Below are 21,573 nucleotides of genomic sequence, written 5' to 3'. Positions count from 1 at the left end.
CGTTGAGCATTTGCTGCTGCCTTTAATAATAATAAACTGCTGTAAATTATACAAAGACAGAATCCACTGAATGTATCAATGTTCAAAGAGAATATGAGACTACCTCCTATATATAAAGGAGCTATATATAATAAAGATAATTATAGATAAATGTGGCAAGTAGGTATAAGCTATATAAAGGATAAGGAGGTGTATATACACACACACACACACACATATGAAGGTAGTCTCATATATCACATATATATACACACATACACACATATATATGAAGGTAGTCTCATATATCTCATATATATATATATATATATATATATATATATATATATATATATATATATATATATAAAATAGACATAGAATCTTGCTATGTTGCCCAGGCTGGAATGCAGTGGCACAAAGCACAATCACAGCTTACTGTAGCCTCGAACTCTTGGACTCAAAGTATCCTCCTTTCTCAGTCTCCCAAGTAGCTGAAACTATAGACATGCTGCTTTAACCAACTAGAAGATCCTTTTGAGTTCACCCTGCCTGTTGTATCTTGCGCTATGCAAAGTTCTCCTCTGAGCAATTTGCCACATCTTTATTTTTTACTGCACACCATAACATCCTGTGGAATTTACTGGCCCAAATTTTATTATTAACACAAATATGAATGCTAAAATCATATGACAGAACTGTTATAATGTAGTCATCCAAATGATCCAGGGCATACTTACATTAATTTTTTGTTATTGAAGCAAAAACCTGGAATATAATTCTTGCAAAAACAGTGTGGCCCCAGGTATCTCCAGGCCCCAATTTGAGAAACATTGCTGTTAGTGATAGAAAGCCATTTAACCATTTAAACTGTGATGACATCATTATCATGTCAGGCAGAGCAATGCTGAACATACTCCAATCTTTCCTGAATTAGTCAAGACTCACTATTCTAAATATTAACAATTTTCAGGCTCTATCAGAACCTCATCAAGGTGTGTCAGGATAGTCTCCCTATGCTAATTAGCCCCCAATGGCTGCATTAGGGGGCCATATATCAGCATTCGATAGTTTCTTTTATGTTTATTTCTAACCATCAATTTCCTTTTATCTTGCTTTCTTTTTATCTTGAGAAACAATATCTTAAACTTCTATAATACATATTTCCTAATAATTTGTCAGAATTAAAATTTAGTGATTTATTGCATTAGCATCTGTCATTTAATTGCTCAATAAATATTAGATAATCACTTACATATAAGCCAAATTTATCTCCAGATGGACCTGTCTACTAAGAGCTAAATGATACTTGATACTTCTGCTTGGAAATCTCATAAGCATTGCAGCAGATTGATTGTAAAAATGTCCCAATTCTTTATCTCCCCCTATAACCACGCCCTTTGCCATGTGACTTTGCTGCTCTTTCCACCAAGAGGTGGCATCTGCTTAGGGTGACTAACTATCCCAGTTTGCCCAGGACTGAGGGGTTTCCTGGCACATAGGACTAGAGTGCTGAAACCAGCAAAATCGTGAGCAAACCAGGATGAGTTTGTCCCCACGAGTCCACTTCCCCTTTTGAATCCGGGCTGACCTCATAGCTTGCTTTGGTCAGTAGAATACAGTGGAAGTGACAATGTGCAAGTTCCAAGCGTGGATTTCAAAAGGTATCTTACATTTCTCCTCTTGCTCAGATCCCTGCCACTGCAGGCCACCTGCAGATTAGCCTGCTACTTGATGAGATGGCCCAGTGACCCTTGTCACCTCAGCCAACAGCCAACCAACTGCCAGCCATGTGAGTGAGGCCATTCCAAACAAGCCAGCGTCCAATTCAGTCAGCCCTCCACAAACATATAAGCAAGCTTAGACATACAAATAATAAGAAATACTTATTGTTTGAAGTAACTGAGTTTTGGGGTAACTTGTGACACAGAAGTAGCTAACTGATAGAGATACCTCAAACTCAGCATTAAAGCTAAACACATATCCCAGAGAAATGAAGACTTGTGTTAACACAAACACATATACACAAGTGTTTATAGCGGCTTTATTCATAATAATCAAAATCTGGAAACAATCCAGATGTCCTTCAATGGGTAAATGGTTAAACAAACAGTGGGATATAATATCACAGAATACTACTCAACAATAAAAAAGGATAAATTATTGTTACATACAACAATCTAGACAAATCTCCAGAAAATTATGTTCTCTGAGTAAAAAGAAAAAAAAAGCCAATCTCAAAAGCTTTCATTCTATAAGATTCCACTGATATAACATTATTGAAATGATAAATTATAGGAATAGAGAATAGATTAGTCAATATCCTTGTTGTAGGCCAAGTATGGTGGCGCATGTCTATAGTCCCTGTTACTGGGGAGGCTGGGTCAAGGGGATCACTTGAACTCAGGAATTGTAGTCCAACCTGGGCAACATAGCAAGACTCCCATCTCCTGGAAAAAAAAAAAAAAAAAAAAAACTTTGTTGATTTGCACTATAACTTAACACAACCACTGTGGGAATTGCGGAAAGGATACAAAGGATCACTCTTTATCATGTCTTACAACTACATGTGAATCTATGATTATCTCAAAATTAAAAGTTTATTTTTTTTTGAGATGGAGTCTCACTCTGTTGCCCAGGCTAGGGGGCAGTGGCACAATCTCAGCTTACCACAACCTCTGTCTCCCAGGTTCAAGGGATTCTCCTGCCTCAGCCTCCTGAGTAGCTGGGACTACAGGCGCACGCCACCATGCCCAGCTAATTTTTCTATTTTTAGTAGAGACGGGGTTTCACTATGTTGGCCAGGCTGGTCTCGAACTCCTGACCTCATGATCCACCCACCTCTGCCTCCCAAAGTGCTGGGATTACAGGTGTGAGCCACCGCGCCTGGCCAAATTTTTTTAACCTTTAGAATTTTCTATTGTTCTTGGGCCAAAAATCTATTAGGTCCTACGTGATGTATTCCCTGCCTACCTTGCCAGCCCCACTGTACATGCTCTCCTCATTCACTGTGGTCCGGCCCAGCTCACCTTCTTCCAGGTTTTCAAATGTCCCTTTCAGACTCAGAACTTTACACATGCTATTTCCTTCTTTCTACAATGCCTTTCTCTCAACTATTTACCTAGCTAACTCTCATTTACCCTTTAAGTCTTTTATATGTCATTTTTTCCCTTCAGTCACCCCCTATGTGATGGGGATATTTCATACAATAAATACATGGTTCATACCAACAGAGTTTACAGTATTTGGCCATCTGGGTACAGGTTACTTTTGATGTTTATTTCCCTTTTGTTATCCCAAGACTTAAGTAAAACCTTGTTTAAACATCTCAGGATTCCAGCAGCTATTATTTGGATTATGACAGAGTATCAAAAGTATAATAGAGATAAGAGTGAAACCCTTTACTGAGTTCAACCAGGGAAGGTAATTGCATAGTAAGAAATGCCCAGCTGGGCACAGTGGCTCATGCCTGTAATCCCAGCACTTTGGGAGCCTGAAGTGGCGGATCGCCTGAGGCCAGTAGTTCCAGACCAGCCTGGCCAACATGGAGAAACCCTGTCTCTACTAAAAATACAAAAACTAGCCAGGTATGGTGGTGCGCACCTGTAATCCCAGCTACTCGGGGGGCTGAGGCAGGAGAACCGCTTGAACCAGGGAGGCAGAGGTTGCAGTCAGTCATCCAAAATCACACCACTGCACTCCAGCCTGGGTGACAGAGCAAGACTCCATCTCAAAAAAAAAAAAAAAGAAAAAAGAAATGCCCAAGGCCAGGTGCAGTGGCTCACACCTGTAATCTGAGCACTTTGGGAAGCCAAGGCAGGCAGATCACTTGAGATCAGGAGTTCAAGGCCAGCCTGGCCAACATGGCGAAATCCCAACTCTACTGAAAATACAAAATTTAGCCAGGCATGGTGGTGCATGCCTGTAGTCCCAGCTATTCTACTGGGGAGGCTGAGGCAGGAGAATCACTTGAATCTGGGAAGCAGAGGTTGCAGTGAGCCAAGATCGCACCACTGCACTCCAGCCTGGGTGACAGAGCAAGACTCTGCCTCAAAAAAAAAAAAAAAAAAGAACTGCCCAAGATGAAACTACAAGGATACAACAGTCAGGGCTGTAAAGTCTAGCTGCCCCTTCCCTCACAGCTGTCACACATACATAGCACTTTTTGTATACTAGTATGTGCAATTTGTTAGCTTTACTATGAATTGGGTCAATGTAAATGAAGACCTTAAATGACCACTGGGTGTCATCACTGTCTTACACAAGACTTGGTGTGGCTCCTTAGTATTCAGTCTTTTCTGGAATGTGGTGATCAATTGTGCTCAGTTCTAAATGAAACCAAAGCACATCATCAATTCAGAACTTAGCTATGTAGTAACACCGGCAAGGAGTACACAACTGAGGACTGGGAAATAGGCAAAAACAATGTCTTGAAATGGCCCAAAATGACATTCCAAAGTTCATTCACTGAAGTTTGTATACTTTCCTCAAATGAAAGCCATTTGGGCCTTTTTAGTGTGAAGTTTCCTTTGTTTTTTTTTTTTTTTTTCTTTTTCCTATTTGAAGTTATTTCATTATTAGTACCTCTTGTCTTTGTGCTGCCTTTGCCCTTGTTCATTCTATTATCCTAGGCACTGTCGTCCAAAAAAGACTAAAGTAGAAAGTTGGCTTATCACCCCATGACAACTCCTAAGCATAATAAGCATGTGCCCAAGGCAAGAGTGACACTGACATGGAGGGGAGGGTCCCATGTGGCAGGGTGACAAAATTTCTGCAATCCATCACCTTTAAAAGGAAATGCATATGACTGGGGCTTAGATCTGCCAGAACCCCAGTAACAATCATTTAAGACTTATGTTCCTAAGGATAACAACCAGCTGTGCTGCTAGCCCCTTTCTATTCATGGACTGAATGCACCTAGGAATCAAATGGTTTCAGGTCTGTGCTTGGCTTCCCATTCATCTGATTTTCACAGGTAAAGGATGTTCTGGACTTTTTCCTGTAATTTTTTCCTAATGAAGTCATGGCATCCTGACTTCAAGGTCATTGTATTAGTTATAGTAGCTAAGCTGCCATATATATATATACACATACACACACACACATGTGGCACATATATATACATACATATGTATACTTAAAAGTCAGTATCTTAAAATATAAGAAAAGTCAGTATCTTAAAATTAAGAAGTTTATTTCTTGGTCAGATAACCTTCCAAACAAGTGATGAAGATTCCCCTAGGCGGTGAGTCCCCTAGGGCTTCTAGGAGCCTCTGGGGCCATGTCATCTGCATAGTTGAAGCTGGTTCCGGACAGCAGAAGGAAAAAGAGAGGAGAGAGGAGTCTCAACTCTGTCTAAAAGGTCCTGTCCCGGGAGAGGCACACATGGCTTCCACTCATGTTCCATTGTCTTGGATTGAATGACATGGTTACACATAAGTGCAAGGGGGGCTAGGGAGTGGTTTAGCCACATTCTCAAAAAATCTGATTTGGAGAGACAACACTTGATCCATTCCACAACTATCCGTCAGTAGTCCAAATGAAGTTTTGTTTGATTAAACATTAAACTGAGGCACAGAGAAGTTAAATAACCTTCCTTAATTTATACAGTTAGCAAGTAGCCAAGTTAGGATTTGAGCTTAGAGCCCATACTTTTAACCACTGTATATATTAACTCTAAAAGTATTAACATCTAAAAGTATTGGCACCTATAGGCCGGGTGCGGTGGCTCACGCCTGTAATCCCAGCACTTTGGGAGGCCGAGGCGGGCAGATCACGAGGTCAGGAGATTGAGACCATCCTGGCTAACATGGTGAAACCCTGTCTCCACTAAAAATACAAAAAAATTAGCCGGGCGTGGTGGCAGGCGCCTGTAGTCCCAGCTACTAGGGAGGCTGAGGCAGGAGAATGGTGTGAACCCGGGAGGTGGAGCTTGCAGTGAGTCGAGATCGAACCACTGCACTCCAGCCTGGGTGACAGAGAGAGACTCCATCTCAAAAAAAATAAAGTATTGGCATCTATAATCATGACCTGAAGGCCCAGAAGGCATAAAAAAAAAAAGAGTCACATATTTGACCATACAAAACTTAAAATCTCTGAACTGGAAAAGAGGATAAACAAAAGTAAAAGAGAAGCAATTAACTTGGAATTAATATTGACTATAAACACAATAATGAGTTAATCTCCAAAATATGTAATGATTTCCCGTAAATCAATTTTTTAAAAACAGAAAAATAGGCAGAGAACAGAAATAGGTAATTCACAGAAGAAAATCAAGAAAATCAAATGCCTATATAAAAACACAAGCCAAGCATGCAATGGCACATGCCTGTAGTCCCAGCTACTCCAGAGGCTGAGGCAGGAGGAGGATCATTTGAGCCCAGTAGTTCAGGATCAGCCTGGACAAAATACAGCAGAGCACCCCCTCAATAAAAAAAAAAAAAAAAGAAAAGAAAGAAAAAACACCCACACTCTACTAATGTAAAGGCTTTGCAAGTTAAAATATGGCACTATTTTAAGCCTATCATATTCAAAAAATACTGAAGATTCCTAATATTCTTGGTGAGAGTGCTGAGAAATGAGTATAGAGCTTAAATTGCTTGTTTTTTCAGGGGAGCTTAGTGGTAGCTATTAAAATGTTGACACACAATTCAGTTACTAGGATTCTAGTTTACAAATGTAATTGAACACGTGGGTAAAGCTCTCCAGAAGACATTCACTCATGTGTTGTTTGTAAATATTGGAAATCATCTAGATGACAAGGCAAAGAAGATAGTTAAATAAGTGATGATACCTTCCTCATTCTCCTTAAGAAGAAAATGATTGCTCTGTAACTACTGACATAGAAAGAAAAGATTTCTAAAAAATAAAAATGCTGGCCAGGCGCAGTGGCTCATACCTGTAATCCCAGCACTTTGGGAGGCCGAGGCAGGTGGATCACTTGCGATCAGGAGTTGGAGACCAGCCTTGCCAGCATGGTGAAACCCCATCTCTACTAAAAACACAAAAATTAGCTGGGCATGGTGGCACGCGCCTGTAATCCCAGCTACTCGGGAGGCTGAGGCAGGGAAATCACTTGAACTTGGAAGGCAGAGGTTGCAGTGAGCCAAGATGCACCATTGCACTCCAGCCTGGGCAACAAGAGGGTAACTCCTTCTCAAAAGAAAATAAATAAATAAAAGAAATAGAAATACAAATAAAAATGCTTACGTGTTTACACATTTGAAACATGCATAGGGTTTTATGCATTTGAAAACGTGTGCACAAGTACATGCAAACAATCGGACATACGGCAAACAATAACTGAGCCTATACCGCCTAGGGTCAGTTCCCTGTGAATAACCTGCAAGGTTCTTCCCTCTGCTCCCCTCTCCATTTTCAAAGAAGCGAGCAGAAGCAGCCCAGGTGTAGCACACAGGGAGACTACGGAGAAGCTTGCCACAGCGGGACTTTGCCCCGCTTACTGAATGGGGCAGTCCTTTGGAAGGCCAAACGGGTTAGGGGTAGCGTTTGGCCTTCCAAACTTCAGTGCTGCAGGAGGGCCCTGCACTTCCCCATGCACAGTGCCTGACCGCTTCACAACGCCCCTGGACCACCCACTGCCGCCTCGGACGGAGGCCCACGCCCAAATCCCTTGGCCTGGTCTGGTGCACTGGATCCCAGAAACAGCGTCTGCCTCCACCTTGGCTGCCGCCAGGACAAGGCCTGCTTAGGCACGAGTGAGAAAAGTGGGCCTACACCCTCTCCACCTGGGCCTCCCTCCGCAGTTTAAAACCCATTCATCTGAGGCCCGAGAATGCCGAGTCTCGCGGTAAACCTGGAGGCGATGAACATACAACGGTGTATTTCCAGGCAATAATCCCACGAGGAAGAGCTCAGTATCACCCGCATTCCATAGATGCAAACGACGAAGCACAGAAATATTCATTCCTTTCCCCCAAGACCACAAAGTCTGGCTCCCGAGCACACGTGTCAGCACATCCTCTTCACATCCATAGGAGGTGGCACAACCCTTTTGTTCTAAGACGAGGCAGTGGAAAGAAAGACTCTGTCGAAGAGAAGGGAATTTTGTGTCCAAGGGTACTCTCTGAGTTCCAGACGTTTCCTTCCTAGTTCTCCCGTTTGGTGGTTGTGGTGATAGTGGTGGTGGTGGGGTGTGTGTGTGTGTGTGTGTGTGTGTGTGTTTTGCTTTAACCACTGAATAGACACTAAAGTGAAAAGGGCCTAACTAGGATCTAAGGCCTGCGAGGCTCTGAAAGTTCCAGAAGCATGCTGCACTGACAACCCAACTCTGAGAACACCTAGGGCCGGCACAGGGGTTCACCCCTGCGGCTCTTAGGGGAGGAGTTGTGGTTTCAACCTGACAGCTGGAGCCAATCAACACCAGACACGAGGAAGACCCGAGGTCCAACACCCCTGCGGCGTTCCCCTCCCGGCTACCCTTACCCCCCTCTTTCAGTCCCCACCCCCGCCTCCCCCCACGCACAGCCCCCTCCCGGCACCCCCACGAACGCCGGGCACAAATGGTCCTCAGTTCAGGGGTGGGAAATCTCATAGATTTTTTTTTTCTTTTTTTTTGAAATTTTAAGTTCCAGGGTACATGTGCAGGATGTGCAAGTTTGTTACATAGGTAAATGTATGCCATGGTGGTTTGCTGCACCTGTCAACCTATCACCTAGGTGTTAAGTCCAGTGTACATTAGCTATTTTTCCCGATGCTCTCCCTACCCCTGCTCCCCACCCCCACCCCCACCCCCTGACAGGCCCCAGTGTGTGTCGTTCCCCTCCCTGTGTCCATGTGTTCTCTGAGATTGTTTTCTTTCGGATTGAGAACAAACCTTGTTGCACTCTTCTCATATGTCAATGTGAGTGCTGCCAAAAGTGCAAAGTGAACATCTCAGCGGTCTGAGCTTTTGTTCCTGGAGGGGGCGGGGGCGGTGGGGAAAGGAGGAGGGACCTGGACACGGTGATGTGGCAACTTTTCACCGTCTAAGGGGAATGAATTTCTCTCGCCCTTGGAAGCTCAACCACCGGTGGCCTGCTTTCGGGGCCTGTGCGCTGGGATCCCACAGTTAGGCCACCGGATCAGTGTGCCTCAGAACCTGGGCCACCCTTCGCTCCATACAGGGCGCCCTCCCGGATCAAGGGCCCCAGCTGTCACTCTCTTTGCTTTAACCGTTGAACAGACAATAAAGTGAAATGGACCTGACGAGAGTCTGTTAGTTCTGGAAGGCAACAGGCGAAACTGGGTCTGAAAGCACCAGAAGCCCTGCGCCGCGGAAAGGCCACGGCTGAGAGCGTCGAGTATCCGTCCGATGATTCCGGTTCAAGCTCCTGAGGTTTACTTACACCCCAGCAGGGAGCAAAGATAACTCCGGGCGGAATCCCAGCGGGAACAAAACATCGAGTCCCCAAGCTCGGAATTACGTGCCAAGCCAGGGGGCACCCGCCTCCCGCCCTCTCCGCAGAGGCTCGAGTCTGTTCGGGAATCTTCCCGGGGCTACCCTTTGTGCAGCCAGGCGCGCCTCCTCCTCTCCCAGGGGAACCTCCCTTCCAGGACGCTCCTTGGGGATGAAGGGGCGCGGTAGCCCTCAGGACGGCCAATGCCCCTTCCCGTCTGTTCCGGGGAGCTGGCAGCACCAGGCCCGGGAGAGGTAAGTGTGGTGCCGCCTTCTCTCGCGTCCCCTGGCCAGAAACAGCCCAGAGCGACAGCGGCCTTGCCTCTGTGGCCCAGATCTGAGTCCGAGGTCGGACACTGCTGAGCGTCCGTAAGCATGTGATTGGCTCTAGGCCTTGGTTTCCTCAATGTGCGTGATATTGTACCCACCCCACAGGACGATTCCCAGGAGTCAGTGAGATGCCGGAGGTAAAGGGCTTGGCAGAACGCTGGGCGCTCAGTAAATACACGCAGGCAGTCGTTCTCTGCACTAGACTGCACGCTGCTGGAGGACAGTGCCTGGAGGCAGGTGGAAGAGGAATGGCTGACTGAGACTCTCAAGCTCGGGAGCCAGGAGGGAGTGTCGAGCCAAAGATGTGGGCCGGGAGCGGTGGCTCATGCCTGTAATCCCAGCCCCAGCACCTTCGGAGGCCGAGGTTGCAGGATCGCTTGAGCCAGGAGTTTGGGACCAGCTTGAGCAACATAGTGAGACCCCGTCTCTACAAAATAAAAAAATTATCTGGGCATGGTGGTATATGCCTGTGGTCCCAGCTACTCCGGAGGCTGAGGCAGGAGGATCCCTTGAGCCCAGGAATTTGAGGCTGCAATGAGTTGTGATCGCGCCACTGCACTCCAACCTGAGTGAGAGAGTGAAACTCTGACTCTTAAAAATAATAATAATAGGCGGGCGCGGTGGCTCAGGCCTGTAATCTCAGCACTTTGGGAGTCCAAGATGGGAGGATCATCTGAGGTCAGGAGTTCGAGACCAGCCTGACCAACATGGAGAACCCCTGTCTCTACTGAAAATACCAAAAAAAAAAAAAAAAAAAAAAGGCGTGATGAGGCATGCCTGTAATCCCAGCTACTCGGGAGACCGAGGCAGGAGAATCGCCTCAGTTGCAGAGACTGCGGTGAGCTGAGATCGCGCCATTGCACTCCAGCCTGGGCAACAAGAGCAAAACACCGTCTCGAAATAATAATGGTAATAATAATTTTTCAAATGGTGGAAACCCGAGACAACCTCTGAGCCGGGGAGCCGTGGCAGCGGAGACCAGAGGACCCACCCATTCCCTGCACAGGCGGAGTCTTTGCCCCCCAAGAGTGATTCCATTGTGTCCTCTCGCCAGGTCCATGCAGGAAAAGAAAAAATGTGACATCTCAGGACGCAGATCCCGAGTCAGGGGTCCCGTATGCCTACCGGTCCCAGGGGCTACGGATAGCTGATGGCTCCCGGAGTCCCTTCAGGCTGCCCTTGGAGCCGCAGGGGAAAATCATGCTGAGGAGACCAGCAATGCGAAAGGATCCGGCCAGAGCTGTCCCAAGAATCTGCAATTAGCCAATGAAGTGAGAACAAAAGCACTGCCGGTTTGGTCGCAAAGGCTGAGCTGTGAGGTTCTCATAACCAAATCCCCGCCCTCTTCCAACGTCTTTGAGTTTTAGGACAAACCCCAAAGGAATTCGAAAGCGCGGGTTCCTAGAGCTACTACTTCGGGAGCGAAAACACAAAGGTACCGAAACTGGCATTGCCTCTTGGACCAGAGGCCCGGAAACCCGCGTCTCCGGGACCCTCGACGAGAATGTGAGGAGTAGGAGCAGCAGCGCGTGCGGCCCCCAACCCCCGGTGGGGGAAGGAGAGTGAAAATGGGCCTGGCCCTGCCACGCACTGAGGGCACCCGGGCGCCCACCCTCGCTCCCTTCCGGCAGGAGGCATCCTCTCCCCAATAATACCCAACTGGGCTGGCTTTTTGTGCAGCGGAGGACACCCGATAGCCCTGCAGAGGCAAAGCGCGGAGCTAGGCGAAGGCTGGAATCCTGCCCCAGGCTAGCGGTGGGGCAAGGGGCTGAGAGCAAAGCGCAGACCTGTCGTCTCCAGCTCGCCGTCTTATGGAGACCTGGAGCTGCTCAACTAAGGCTTACTACATAAATACCCTTGTGATTTGTGCTATGGCAACAGAGAAAGGCTGCTGCCTGGCAAGGGGGGAGGGGGACCCAACTCAAAAGAAGTCGTTTCCGTTCTCAAGCCTCAGTGTCCTTCTGTACAATGAGAATGATGATTCCATCCCTGCCTGGCGCAGGGGAGACGCCGCAGCGCGGCGACAGCCTGGGACAAGCGTTCCAATGCAGAAGAAAGTCTCAGCGATGGGATTGGGACACGCAAGGCCAGAGCAGAAACTTCACCCTCCCCTTATTTACCACCCCACCCCCCCCCCCCCCCCATTTTCTAGGTTCCTGCGGAGCAAAAGAATGCCGAAGTCAGAGAAATCCGAAAACGGAGAAGGGGAAAGAAGGTGCCCTGGGGCAGAAGTAGCTGGCCGCCCTCAAGCACCAGTGTTTCCCCTAACTCGTTTTAAGACTCCCCCCTTTTTTTTGAGACAGAGTCTCGCTCTGTCGCCCAGGCTGGAGTGCAGTGGCCGGATCTCAGCTCACTGCAAGCTCTGCCTCCCGGGTCTACGCCATTCTCCTGCCTCAGCCTCCCGAGTAGCTGGGACTACAGGCGCCCGCCACCTCGCCCGGCTAGTTTTTTGTATTTTTTAGTAGAGACGGGGTTTCACCGTGTTAGCCAGGATGGTCTCGATCTCCTAACCTCGTGATCCGCTCGTCTCGGCCTCCCAAAATGCTGGGATTACAGGCTTGAGCCACTGCGCCCGGCCATTAAGCCTCCCCTTCACTCATATCACTAAGGAGATGGGCATCACTCTGACTGTAAACAAAACTGTCAATTCCCTTGCCACTGCTTCCCTGACTTTAGACCAAAGTAAGCAAACTGTTTGGACATTGTGATGCAGTAATCGGATAATTTGGCTAAACCCAGATTTGTGTTCAAATTATCAGAACTCATACCTCAAGTCTCTACTTGATTCTCCAAATGCAGTCGTGGGTTCTGCTTCCCTCTCCCCCTCCCTCACACTCTCCCTGCTTGCTCATTGCCTCTGGTCTCTTCTTTGCCCCTTCTTTGCCCCACGTACACAATCCCTTGTTTTCCAGATAAAGTGGGGCTCCAGTCATTTCCTTCCAGAAAGATACCATTTTCCAGATCTCAGCTGATATAGACTTTGGGCTGCTAATTAATGGAAGTTGCTGAATAAATAAAATACAACAAATTTGTCACCATGAAAAAGCCTGGAGAACATATTTAGGGTGGGAACAAAGAACAGAGAGAAAAAGACATGGTCGTTTTTTTTTTTTGTTTTTTTTGTTTTTTTTTTTTTTTTTTTTTAGACGGAGTCTCGCTCTGTCACCCAGGCTGCAGTGCAATGGCATGATCTCAGCTCACTGCAACCTCTGCCTCCCAGGCTCAAGCGATTCCCCTGCCTCCCAAGAAGCTGGGATTACAGGCGCCTAACAGCACGCACGGCTAATTTTTGTATTTTTAATAGAGATGGGGTTTCATTATGTTCGCCAGGCTGGTCTCGAACTCCTGATCTCAGGTGATTTGCCCACCTTGGCCTCCCAAAGTGCTGGGATTACAGGCGTGAGCCACCGCGTCTGGCAGGAGGTTGGATTTTTTAAAATCTCTTTTTCAGGGAATTTTTTTCTATATTAGGTGAAAGCAGCCCCCACCGTGGTGACAGAAAGAAAGAGTTGGAATTTGAAGTCAAAACACCAAAAGGCGGGGGGATCACGAGGTCAGGAGTTCGAGACCAGCCTGATCAATATAGTGAAACCCTGTCTCTACTAAATATACGAAAATTAGCCCGGGGTGGTGGCGCGCGCCTGTAATCCCAGCTACTTAGGAGGCTGAGGCAGGACAATCGCTTGAACCCAGGAGGTGGAGGTTGCAGTGAGCCAAGATTGCAACACTGCACTCCAGCCTGGGTGACAAAGTGAGACTCCGTCTCAAAAAAACAAAAACAAACGAACAAAAAAACACCAAAAGGCAATCATGTTTCAGTATCAAGAGGTTAGTTTTGCAGCTGAGGCCTACAAAGTAGGCAGAGAACCGCATAGCAATGCAGGTAGGTGGGGGTGAGCTCCACCTCCAACCTTTTCTCATAAGCTGGCTCTTTCCATCTAGGGGCCTTCCTTAACCAAAAAAAAAGCTGGGAACTAAATCCAGGTAGACTTGAAGGCGCATTACCTATCTCATTATTCCTCTGCGTGAATGCTGGAGTTTTAATTACACACTTGCTTTTTCTGGGGAAGAAGACCAAAGATCATATTTTTGAAGGTATCAACTTGTTTTCTATCAGACAGTTGTTGTAACAAGTTCTTTCAGCGACATGTTAGGTCTTTAGGAAAGGGTGCTTCAGATGGTGCGCACTAGCACAATTTTGTGGCTTTTAATTACTATTTTGTTCTTTTGGGGGGTTTCAGAGGCTGGCGCCTGGGCGTGATTAGACCGTCTACCCCGCCCCCGGTAACCTCGCACACTGCCCACCAGGTGGCGCCACAAAGCAAGCGCTGCTGCAGGATCTTCGGACATGGGAGTCCAACAAGTCTTGCCGTCCATCACCGTCGGGCCAAGGTTTCCCACTACAAGGTTATAGAGACAGAGGAAGTTGCCCTTTCCGACTTTTTAAAAAACAGGAGAATGAAAAGAAAAAATTGCAATGACAGAGTAGAACAGGGTCCCAAAATGCAAAACTGTAAAACAGGATTAAATTCAACAAACCAGATAAAACTTTTTATATTTGTTTTAAATTTACAGAGAAGTGATAAATCCAGTATCTACTTGATAAATCTATAATCTCACCTATTATCCTATTTCCTTTTCCGCAACAGCGTCGAATTTTCAAGGCCAACTGGTGAACCTTCTCACCCGAAGGAGGAAGTCCTCGGGATGGCTTTCAGGGTGTCATTTACTTATCAAACATACGTAATTACTCAGAGCCTCGCGTGTCGGGAAAGTACCAGGGAAACTGGTTTCAAATATACTATTAGCAATAATACCTTTAAGTTTATGTAGCTTCTCTTTCAAGCAACAAGGAAAACCCGTTTTAATATTATCTAATTAATTGTCCTAATATTTCTGCGGATTGGTTAGGAAGTGGGCATTACACGTGGTTTGTGGATAATTAAATCAATTGACTATGTCAAGTGCCGAGTGGCTAACAAGAGTAAGTGCCAGACACTTCGAGGAAAAGTGGAGATAGAGCTAGCTGGACTCTGGGCACCGATGTACTTTAATGTGTTTGAAAACTGACCTCGGACATGAAAGTACGAATCACTGGAACTGGCACTTGCACACAGAATGGGATGGGGGACCCCACTTCTTCCTCTGAGGCAAAACGCCAGTCTGTCTCCACGCCTTCTATCTTCCTGCTGCGGGCCACCCTGACTTCCCGCTACCTCGACCCCTTGCCTCGCTGCTCACATTCAGCGGCAGTCTGCTTGCACCCGGGGCCGCTGCAGCCGCAGCCGCAGCCACAGCGCCCACCATGTGACGCCCGCCCCCTGGCCGGGCGTTCCCGGAGCTCCGCGGCCGTTTGCTTCTGATTGGCTGTTGCTAGGTGACGTCGCCAGCGCTCACGTGACGAGTGTTAAATGCCCACACTGCAGGAGCCCGCCTGGCAGACAATCGTAAAGCCGCTCAGGGCCGCTCACCTGCTCCCGCCTCCCGGATCCCCGACCCGGCCCAGCCACCCCTGCCCCCTTCACTGCCCGCCCCCCGCCCGAGCCCGCGCTCGCGCTGGGCAAGGAGCCGAGAGGGCCCAGAGGCCGAAAGAGGATGCGACCAGCAGCTGTCCCGAGCAGCGCACAGTGATCGCCTCCCCGGAGGAGGAGGCGCCTAGACGGTTGCCTCCTTTCTTGTTTCCCCCCAACCACCCCCGTAATTACATTGGCTGCTGGAGGGGACCGGGAGAGACGGAGGAGGCGCCTGGCTTCCCCCGCACGCCCGCCACCTCTGCTCTTTCCCGTCCCGGGCCAGGATGACTGGAGTCTTTGACAGTCTAGTGGCTGATATGCACTCGACCCAGATCGCCGCCTCCAGCACGTACCACCAGCACCAGCAGCCCCCGAGCGGCGGCGGCGCCGGCCCGGGTGGCAACAACAGCAGCAGCAGCAGCCTCCACAAGCCCCAGGAGTCGCCCACCCTTCCGGTGTCCACCGCCACCGACAGCAGCTACTACACCAACCAGCAGCACCCGGCGGGCGGCGGCGGCGGCGGGGGCTCGCCCTTCGCGCACATGGGTTCCTACCAGTACCAAGCCAGCGGTCTCAACAATGTCCCTTACTCCGCCAAGAGCAGCTACGACCTGGGCTACACCGCCGCCTACACCTCCTACGCTCCCTATGGAACCAGTTCGTCCCCAGCCAACAACGAGCCTGGTATGCATAACGCAGGAGTCAAGAGTGTCGAGTCGGTCTAGTTAATGGGATGGATGGGTAAACGTGTTCGGGGCGGGGGGCCGTCTAAAGCCCTGGATTTTCACGCTGCCTGCTCACCGCCCGCTTGTGCGCTTTACCCTCCCCAGCCTCCAATCTGCCGCAGGTCGCCGGTTACCTCCCTCTCTCCGTTGGTGGGACCTGGTGGCCTCAAGGGCCAAGTGGGCGTGCTCCGCCTGCCTCATAAGGGCATCTCCTTGCCACCTGCTTCTTTCTCTTGGGTGTGCACTTGTCTCCCCCTTCCCTGGAGGGTTCAGCTCCCGGGGTCGGTGGCGGCTCCGATCCGCAAGCTGCAAAGTTGCGCCTGCCCGTGGCGCCACAGTTCAGTGCACCCACCTCCTGGCTCAAGCCAAGTCCCCCCTCCGGGCCTTCTAGGAGCGCGGGAACTCCAGGACCCCTGGGTTGCGCGGTTCTCACAATTCCGTATCATTGCAGAGAAGGAGGACCTTGAGCCTGAAATCCGGATAGTGAACGGGAAGCCAAAGAAAGTCCGGAAACCCCGCACCATCTACTCCAGTTTCCAGCTGGCGGCTCTTCAGCGGCGTTTCCAAAAGACTCAATACCTGGCCTTGCCGGAGCGAGCCGAGCTGGCGGCATCTCTGGGCCTCACCCAGACTCAGGTGGGGCTCGCGCCCTGCGGGGGCGAGGAGAGCGCGGGCCTGAGATGGCTGGGAAGCAGGCGGGTTCAGGACAATGCTTTTAAAAGCTCACTTTAAGTACTTTTAAGGATTTCCAGGCCTACGCCTCGAGCGGCCCTAAGTAAGCTTCTAGGCCCAAAGCTGAAAACCCCCAAGGGGCCGCCTCGTGGGAGGGAAGGAAAGGGACCCGGTGGACAGAAATTCCGTACCTCTCGCTACTGATTAAGCGGGTGAAATAACTGGCCCTCCTCACCCTCCCGCTGTCACCATCATCACAGTGCACGTACACCAGCAGTCCTGGCCTTTTGGCAAGTACCTCCCCAGGGAGCAGGAACCCTCAGAGTCTCAAAGGCCGCCGCCCGTGATCCGCTTCCAGGGCGCTAGCTGCCCACCTCTAGCCGGCGGTTTTTCTCTGCTGTTTTTTTCTCCTCTTCGAACTCCTACTGCCCCAAGACTAGGTTCCTCCACTAATGCTCAGGTCTTTTTCCTCAAAGGTCAAAATCTGGTTCCAGAACCGCCGGTCCAAGTTCAAGAAGATGTGGAAAAGTGGTGAGATTCCCTCGGAGCAGCACCCTGGGGCCAGCGCTTCTCCACCTTGTGCTTCGCCGCCAATCTCGGCGCCGGCCTCCTGGGACTTCGGTGCGCCGCAGCGGATGGCGGGCGGCGGCGGTCCGGGCAGTGGCGGCAGCGGCGCCGGCAGCTCAGGCTCCAGCCCAAGCAGCGCGGCCTCGGCTTTTCTGGGCAACTACCCATGGTACCACCAGGCCTCGGGATCCACCTCACACCTGCAGGCCACGGCGCCGCTGCTGCACCCCACTCAGACCCCGCAGCCGCATCACCACCACCACCATCACGGCGGCGGGGGCGCCCCGGTGAGCGCGGGGACGATTTTCTAACCCCAGGGAGAACTCGCCAGAGACTGAGAGCAGAGACCAGTTATCCTCAGTGCTTACCCCGAGCCGGGGTTCTCTCCTCCCGGCCCGCTTCCGCCACCCACCTCTCCTGGAGGCTGCGACCTGCAGTGGCCCGTTCCAGGGCCTGCTCCCTCCCGGGGCCACCAAGCGGGCCTCTCTCTCGGGGGAACCTGACAGCAGCTTGGCGAAGGCCTCCCTAAAAGGCCGCATTTCTGACCTGAGCCCCGGGTCTCGGCCGTTTCGAGCCCCGCTTCTGACTTGCCTTCCCTCCCTTCCGGGTGAGCCTGTCTGGCGCCTTCCTCGCCCCGGGCTGAGAGCTGGGTCTCGGGAGATGGACGCCTCCCAGGCGCGCGAGGCTTCCCGGGCGCTCTGAGGTTTCTTTCTCCTCGCCCGCCCCTGGGCTCAGCTCGGACGCTGCAGTTATTGACCTCCCGGTCCCGCCTGCCCGCCCTCCCCTACGTGGCCCCTTGACCCTTGGCCACTTTACTCCCTGCAGTTCCCAGCCCTCGGAGCCCCTATCCCTTCTCTTCCCCCACCGTGCTCCCCAAGGAGCGCTCCCTCAGCTCTCTCCTCATCCATCACCAGTGGAGTTTTTTTATTTTTATTTTTTTAAAAGTTTAGGTGCCTTTGCGGATGACCTCATTTTGATGTTGAAAAAAAATGATTTTTTAATATGTGAACACTGCAAAAATGTGTTTAAATTATCTTTTTTAAAACCTATTCAGGATTATTAGCCTGGACTTGGACACAGAGTTTGTAAATAAAGGTGTCTGTGCGTATTTTCCCACTGATTTATTTGTATAAAAATACCCATCTTTTCAGACTTTTTTGTAAACCCCCAGTTGTGAAAACTGCAGTTTAGCAGTGACCTCGGCAACCCCTCCTTTTTATTTTTTCCTTTAAAAACGTTTCAGTTAAATTAAGCTACTGATTTGGATTTGTTTTATCGTATCCTAAAGTCTTTGTTGTTGAAATGAAAGGTATTTTGGGGTTATTTATTATGAAAACAACATGCTCTTACTGTTGATTTTACAATATGAAGAGATTATTTAAATAAATTATTGTTTTCATTGGATGTGTGCGCTTTTTTCTTGGTGCCAGGGTCCGGTCACTCATGTGCTCAGAGCTCAAGCAGCTGCACAGGCCGGAAAGCCAGCCGGCCGAGAGCTACGTTTCCATCTTTCCGAGGCTGCGACACCGCGAGGTGCGGCAAGGAGAGGACAGGCACGCTGGGCGTGGGGCCGCACCGGGGGTTTCACGCCCCGCCCCCTCCCGAGTCCCTGCGAGTGGTTCTCCAGCCGGCGGAGAGTCGACGCACTCAGCGCCGAGCGGCTCCAGCCTCCGCCTGCCCGGACCCTCCGGCTCTGGCGCCACCGCCCCCGCGCCCGCCTGGATGGCCAGGGTAGGCATCCGAGCCGCCGCGGGGGCCTCCCATCAGGGACCTGAGCAACCTGAGGGTCGGACCCCTACTTTGAACCTTCCCCTCTGTTTGTCCCACGGCATTTCGGGACTGAACTGAGAGCTCTGTGAGTCACCCTCGTGAGGCACGGTTGGCTGCTCTGGAATGCAAGGCGACCCCAAAGGCACGGGGCTGTGCTCGCGCGCTCTAACACACAATCACACACTGAGCACACTGTCACAGGCCCATCTATACTAACACACACTCACCTATACTGATACACACTCTCACAGTCACACTCATGCTCAAATATTCTCAGGCGCACACAAAATGACACATACTCTAACACCGTCACATCACACACTCATACTCCATCACACTTTTACACACAACACTGACACACGAACTCATGCACACTCGGATTACACCTTTACACACTGATAGAGAAACTCACATATGCACACTCATGTATACACAGTCACAGACTTATATACACTGGTATGAGAGTGGCATCTTTCCACTTCATACTCTTGGAGGGGAAAATGTCCACACACCATTGGGCTCTGCTTTCTACCTTGGGCCCCACACAACCAGCTTCCAACTTTGGCGGTGACCCTACTTTCTGGCATTCCCTACAAAGGCCAGGGGTTGGTGGTTAATGAAGGCCTGAACTAAAAGTCCCTTTCCCTGAAAGTGCTAGGGCCCACAGGTAGAAGCTTCCTGGCTTCAATCACTGACTGTGTGACCTTGGGGAACCCATTTTAACCATCCTGTGTTACAGTTTGCAGATCTGTAAGACATTAACAGCTATAGCTTGGAGTTGTGAGCATTTAATGAGGCAACAATGTAACAGTGCCTGGCACATGGTAACAACTAACTTTTATCTATTTAATATTTAGTATTACTGTTTTATCACAGTGCCCCCAGAGAGGGGTATGAAACCCACAGTTACCCAGAGGCTTTTCAACCTCACCTTGTGTGGAAGAGCAGCATCCTGGGGCTGGGAGAGCCCCTTCTTACCTGGGGTTTGAACCTCAGCCATGCCCTCTGAAGGGACTCTCTGCTACTGCAGAGGGGCTGGATACCAGCCACAGAGCCCCGCCTGCCAGGTCCAGGCTTCCTCTCCTCTAGGATGAGGCCATCTGTGTTGTGTGTCTTCAACTTATCTGCCAAAACCAGACACAGGGCGGAGGTGACTTTCTGGGCTCAGTGGCATCATCCCGAGGAGAATCATGACTTTTCTGGGCAGATTGCTTTTGGGCCTGCTCTGAGTCTGGTTTACAATGGTGCGGTCCAGAGAGTTGCGGCTTTGGAAAAAGCAGGGAGGCTACACAATCTAGTGTCCCATTGCATTTTTTGCATTGTTTTCCCAGGCTAGGGAGGCCTGGGTTGAAGCCCACTGACCTGTGATCCTGGGTTTCCCTAAGCAACCGCTGCCTGGCAGACCCCCATCCCTGTCCACCACCCCTACCCCAGCTCCAAATTCTGTGGGTTTTTTTTTTAGTGCCACTAACTGGTGCCAGCCTTCCTCCTGAGGTTAACTGTGCCCTCCCCTCCTTTGCGCGCACTCCCCTCCCTCCTCCCGAAACCAGCGGGGAGAGACGGGCAGTAAATTGGCTGGTGTCGAGGATCTGCAGCAGACAAGATGATTAAGAGGCCTACGCTGGAGCGCCCGGGGCAGGGAATGTCAGCCCAAGTTGGAATCACGCAACAGGCCTTGGCTTGAGCCAAGCCTGGGAGCCGGGAGGGCGGGCGCCCTCAGCTCCGGGGTGGGCTGAGGCCCCACAGACTCGCCGGAGTCACCTAACCCGGCACCCAGCGACGGAGGGGTCGGTCTGGGCCACGATGAGCCTTTCCCCAGGGAGCCTGCGAAGCCGAGAGCAGGAGGGTGAAGGGGCCAGAGGAAGAGGTGTTTCCGCAGACGAGGAGAGGGGCAAAGAGAAGGGTTTGCAAGGACGCGCCCAGGTCCCAGAAATGAGGGGGAGAAAAGGGGGAGGAGTGGGCGAGGGAGGAAACAAAGCCTGGCTCCTGGAGGCGGGGGCCGGCTCCAGCCCCGCCGGGGGCGACGCGCTGGCAAGCCTTTCTCACAGTCTCCCGGCCCGCCCGGAGACGCGGAGTCCTGTGATCAGCCCGCCGCCGCGCAGACACGCTCCCCCCGTGCTCTACTGAGCTCCCCAAAGCGCGAATGAAAAATGGAAATGGGAAGCAGCGATCTCGGCTCTCTACACTGGGAAACTAGCAGTGCTCAGAACACACATAAATCTCCATTGTAATCTCCTTCCAATTGCTCGCGTGAAATATCAGGCCAGAGACAGGATATGACAAGCGCTGGGAAGCAGGGGGAGGGAAGCCGAAGAGTGAGGGGTGCACGGTCCTCTCCGCTCCACCCTCTGGCAGGGCTCTCCCAACTCAGACAGAGCGCGGGCACTGAGCTCCAGGGCCAACTGCCTGCCGCCCAGGTGCTCCTGCGCCCCCGGCCCCTTCAGTTCCCTTCTCCCCCCAACCCCCGTGCACGCTCTGCCCACAGCCACCTCGCCCCAGCGCGGTGCTTTGCTGGGCGCAGACCCCCCTCCGGGTGCGCCGAATTCCCTCCGCCGGCCCTGAGACTCCGAGATGGGAAGGGCAGAAAAGAGAGAGAATGGATCCCAGGCCTCACCAGCCC

The 21,573-nt window shown here is 50.5% G+C and overlaps 1 protein-coding gene across 1 annotated transcript; it reads left to right on the top strand.

Moving 5' to 3' along the window:
- The first annotated feature begins 15,145 nt into the window (after positions 1-15,145).
- On the top strand, positions 15,146-18,587 carry DLX2 (distal-less homeobox 2). The gene is made up of 3 exons (XM_005573482.5): positions 15,146-15,903; positions 16,396-16,580; positions 17,093-18,587. Exons 1-3 carry the CDS (start codon positions 15,504-15,506, stop codon positions 17,492-17,494), a joined length of 987 nt encoding a protein of 328 aa, XP_005573539.1. The 5' UTR covers positions 15,146-15,503; the 3' UTR covers positions 17,495-18,587.
- The last annotated feature ends 2,986 nt before the right edge of the window (positions 18,588-21,573 follow it).

Source organism: Macaca fascicularis, chromosome 12, assembly GCF_037993035.2.
Source record: "Macaca fascicularis isolate 582-1 chromosome 12, T2T-MFA8v1.1".
Lineage (NCBI taxonomy): Eukaryota > Metazoa > Chordata > Mammalia > Primates > Cercopithecidae > Macaca > Macaca fascicularis.
This window is presented reverse-complemented; position numbering and strand designations above follow the sequence as displayed.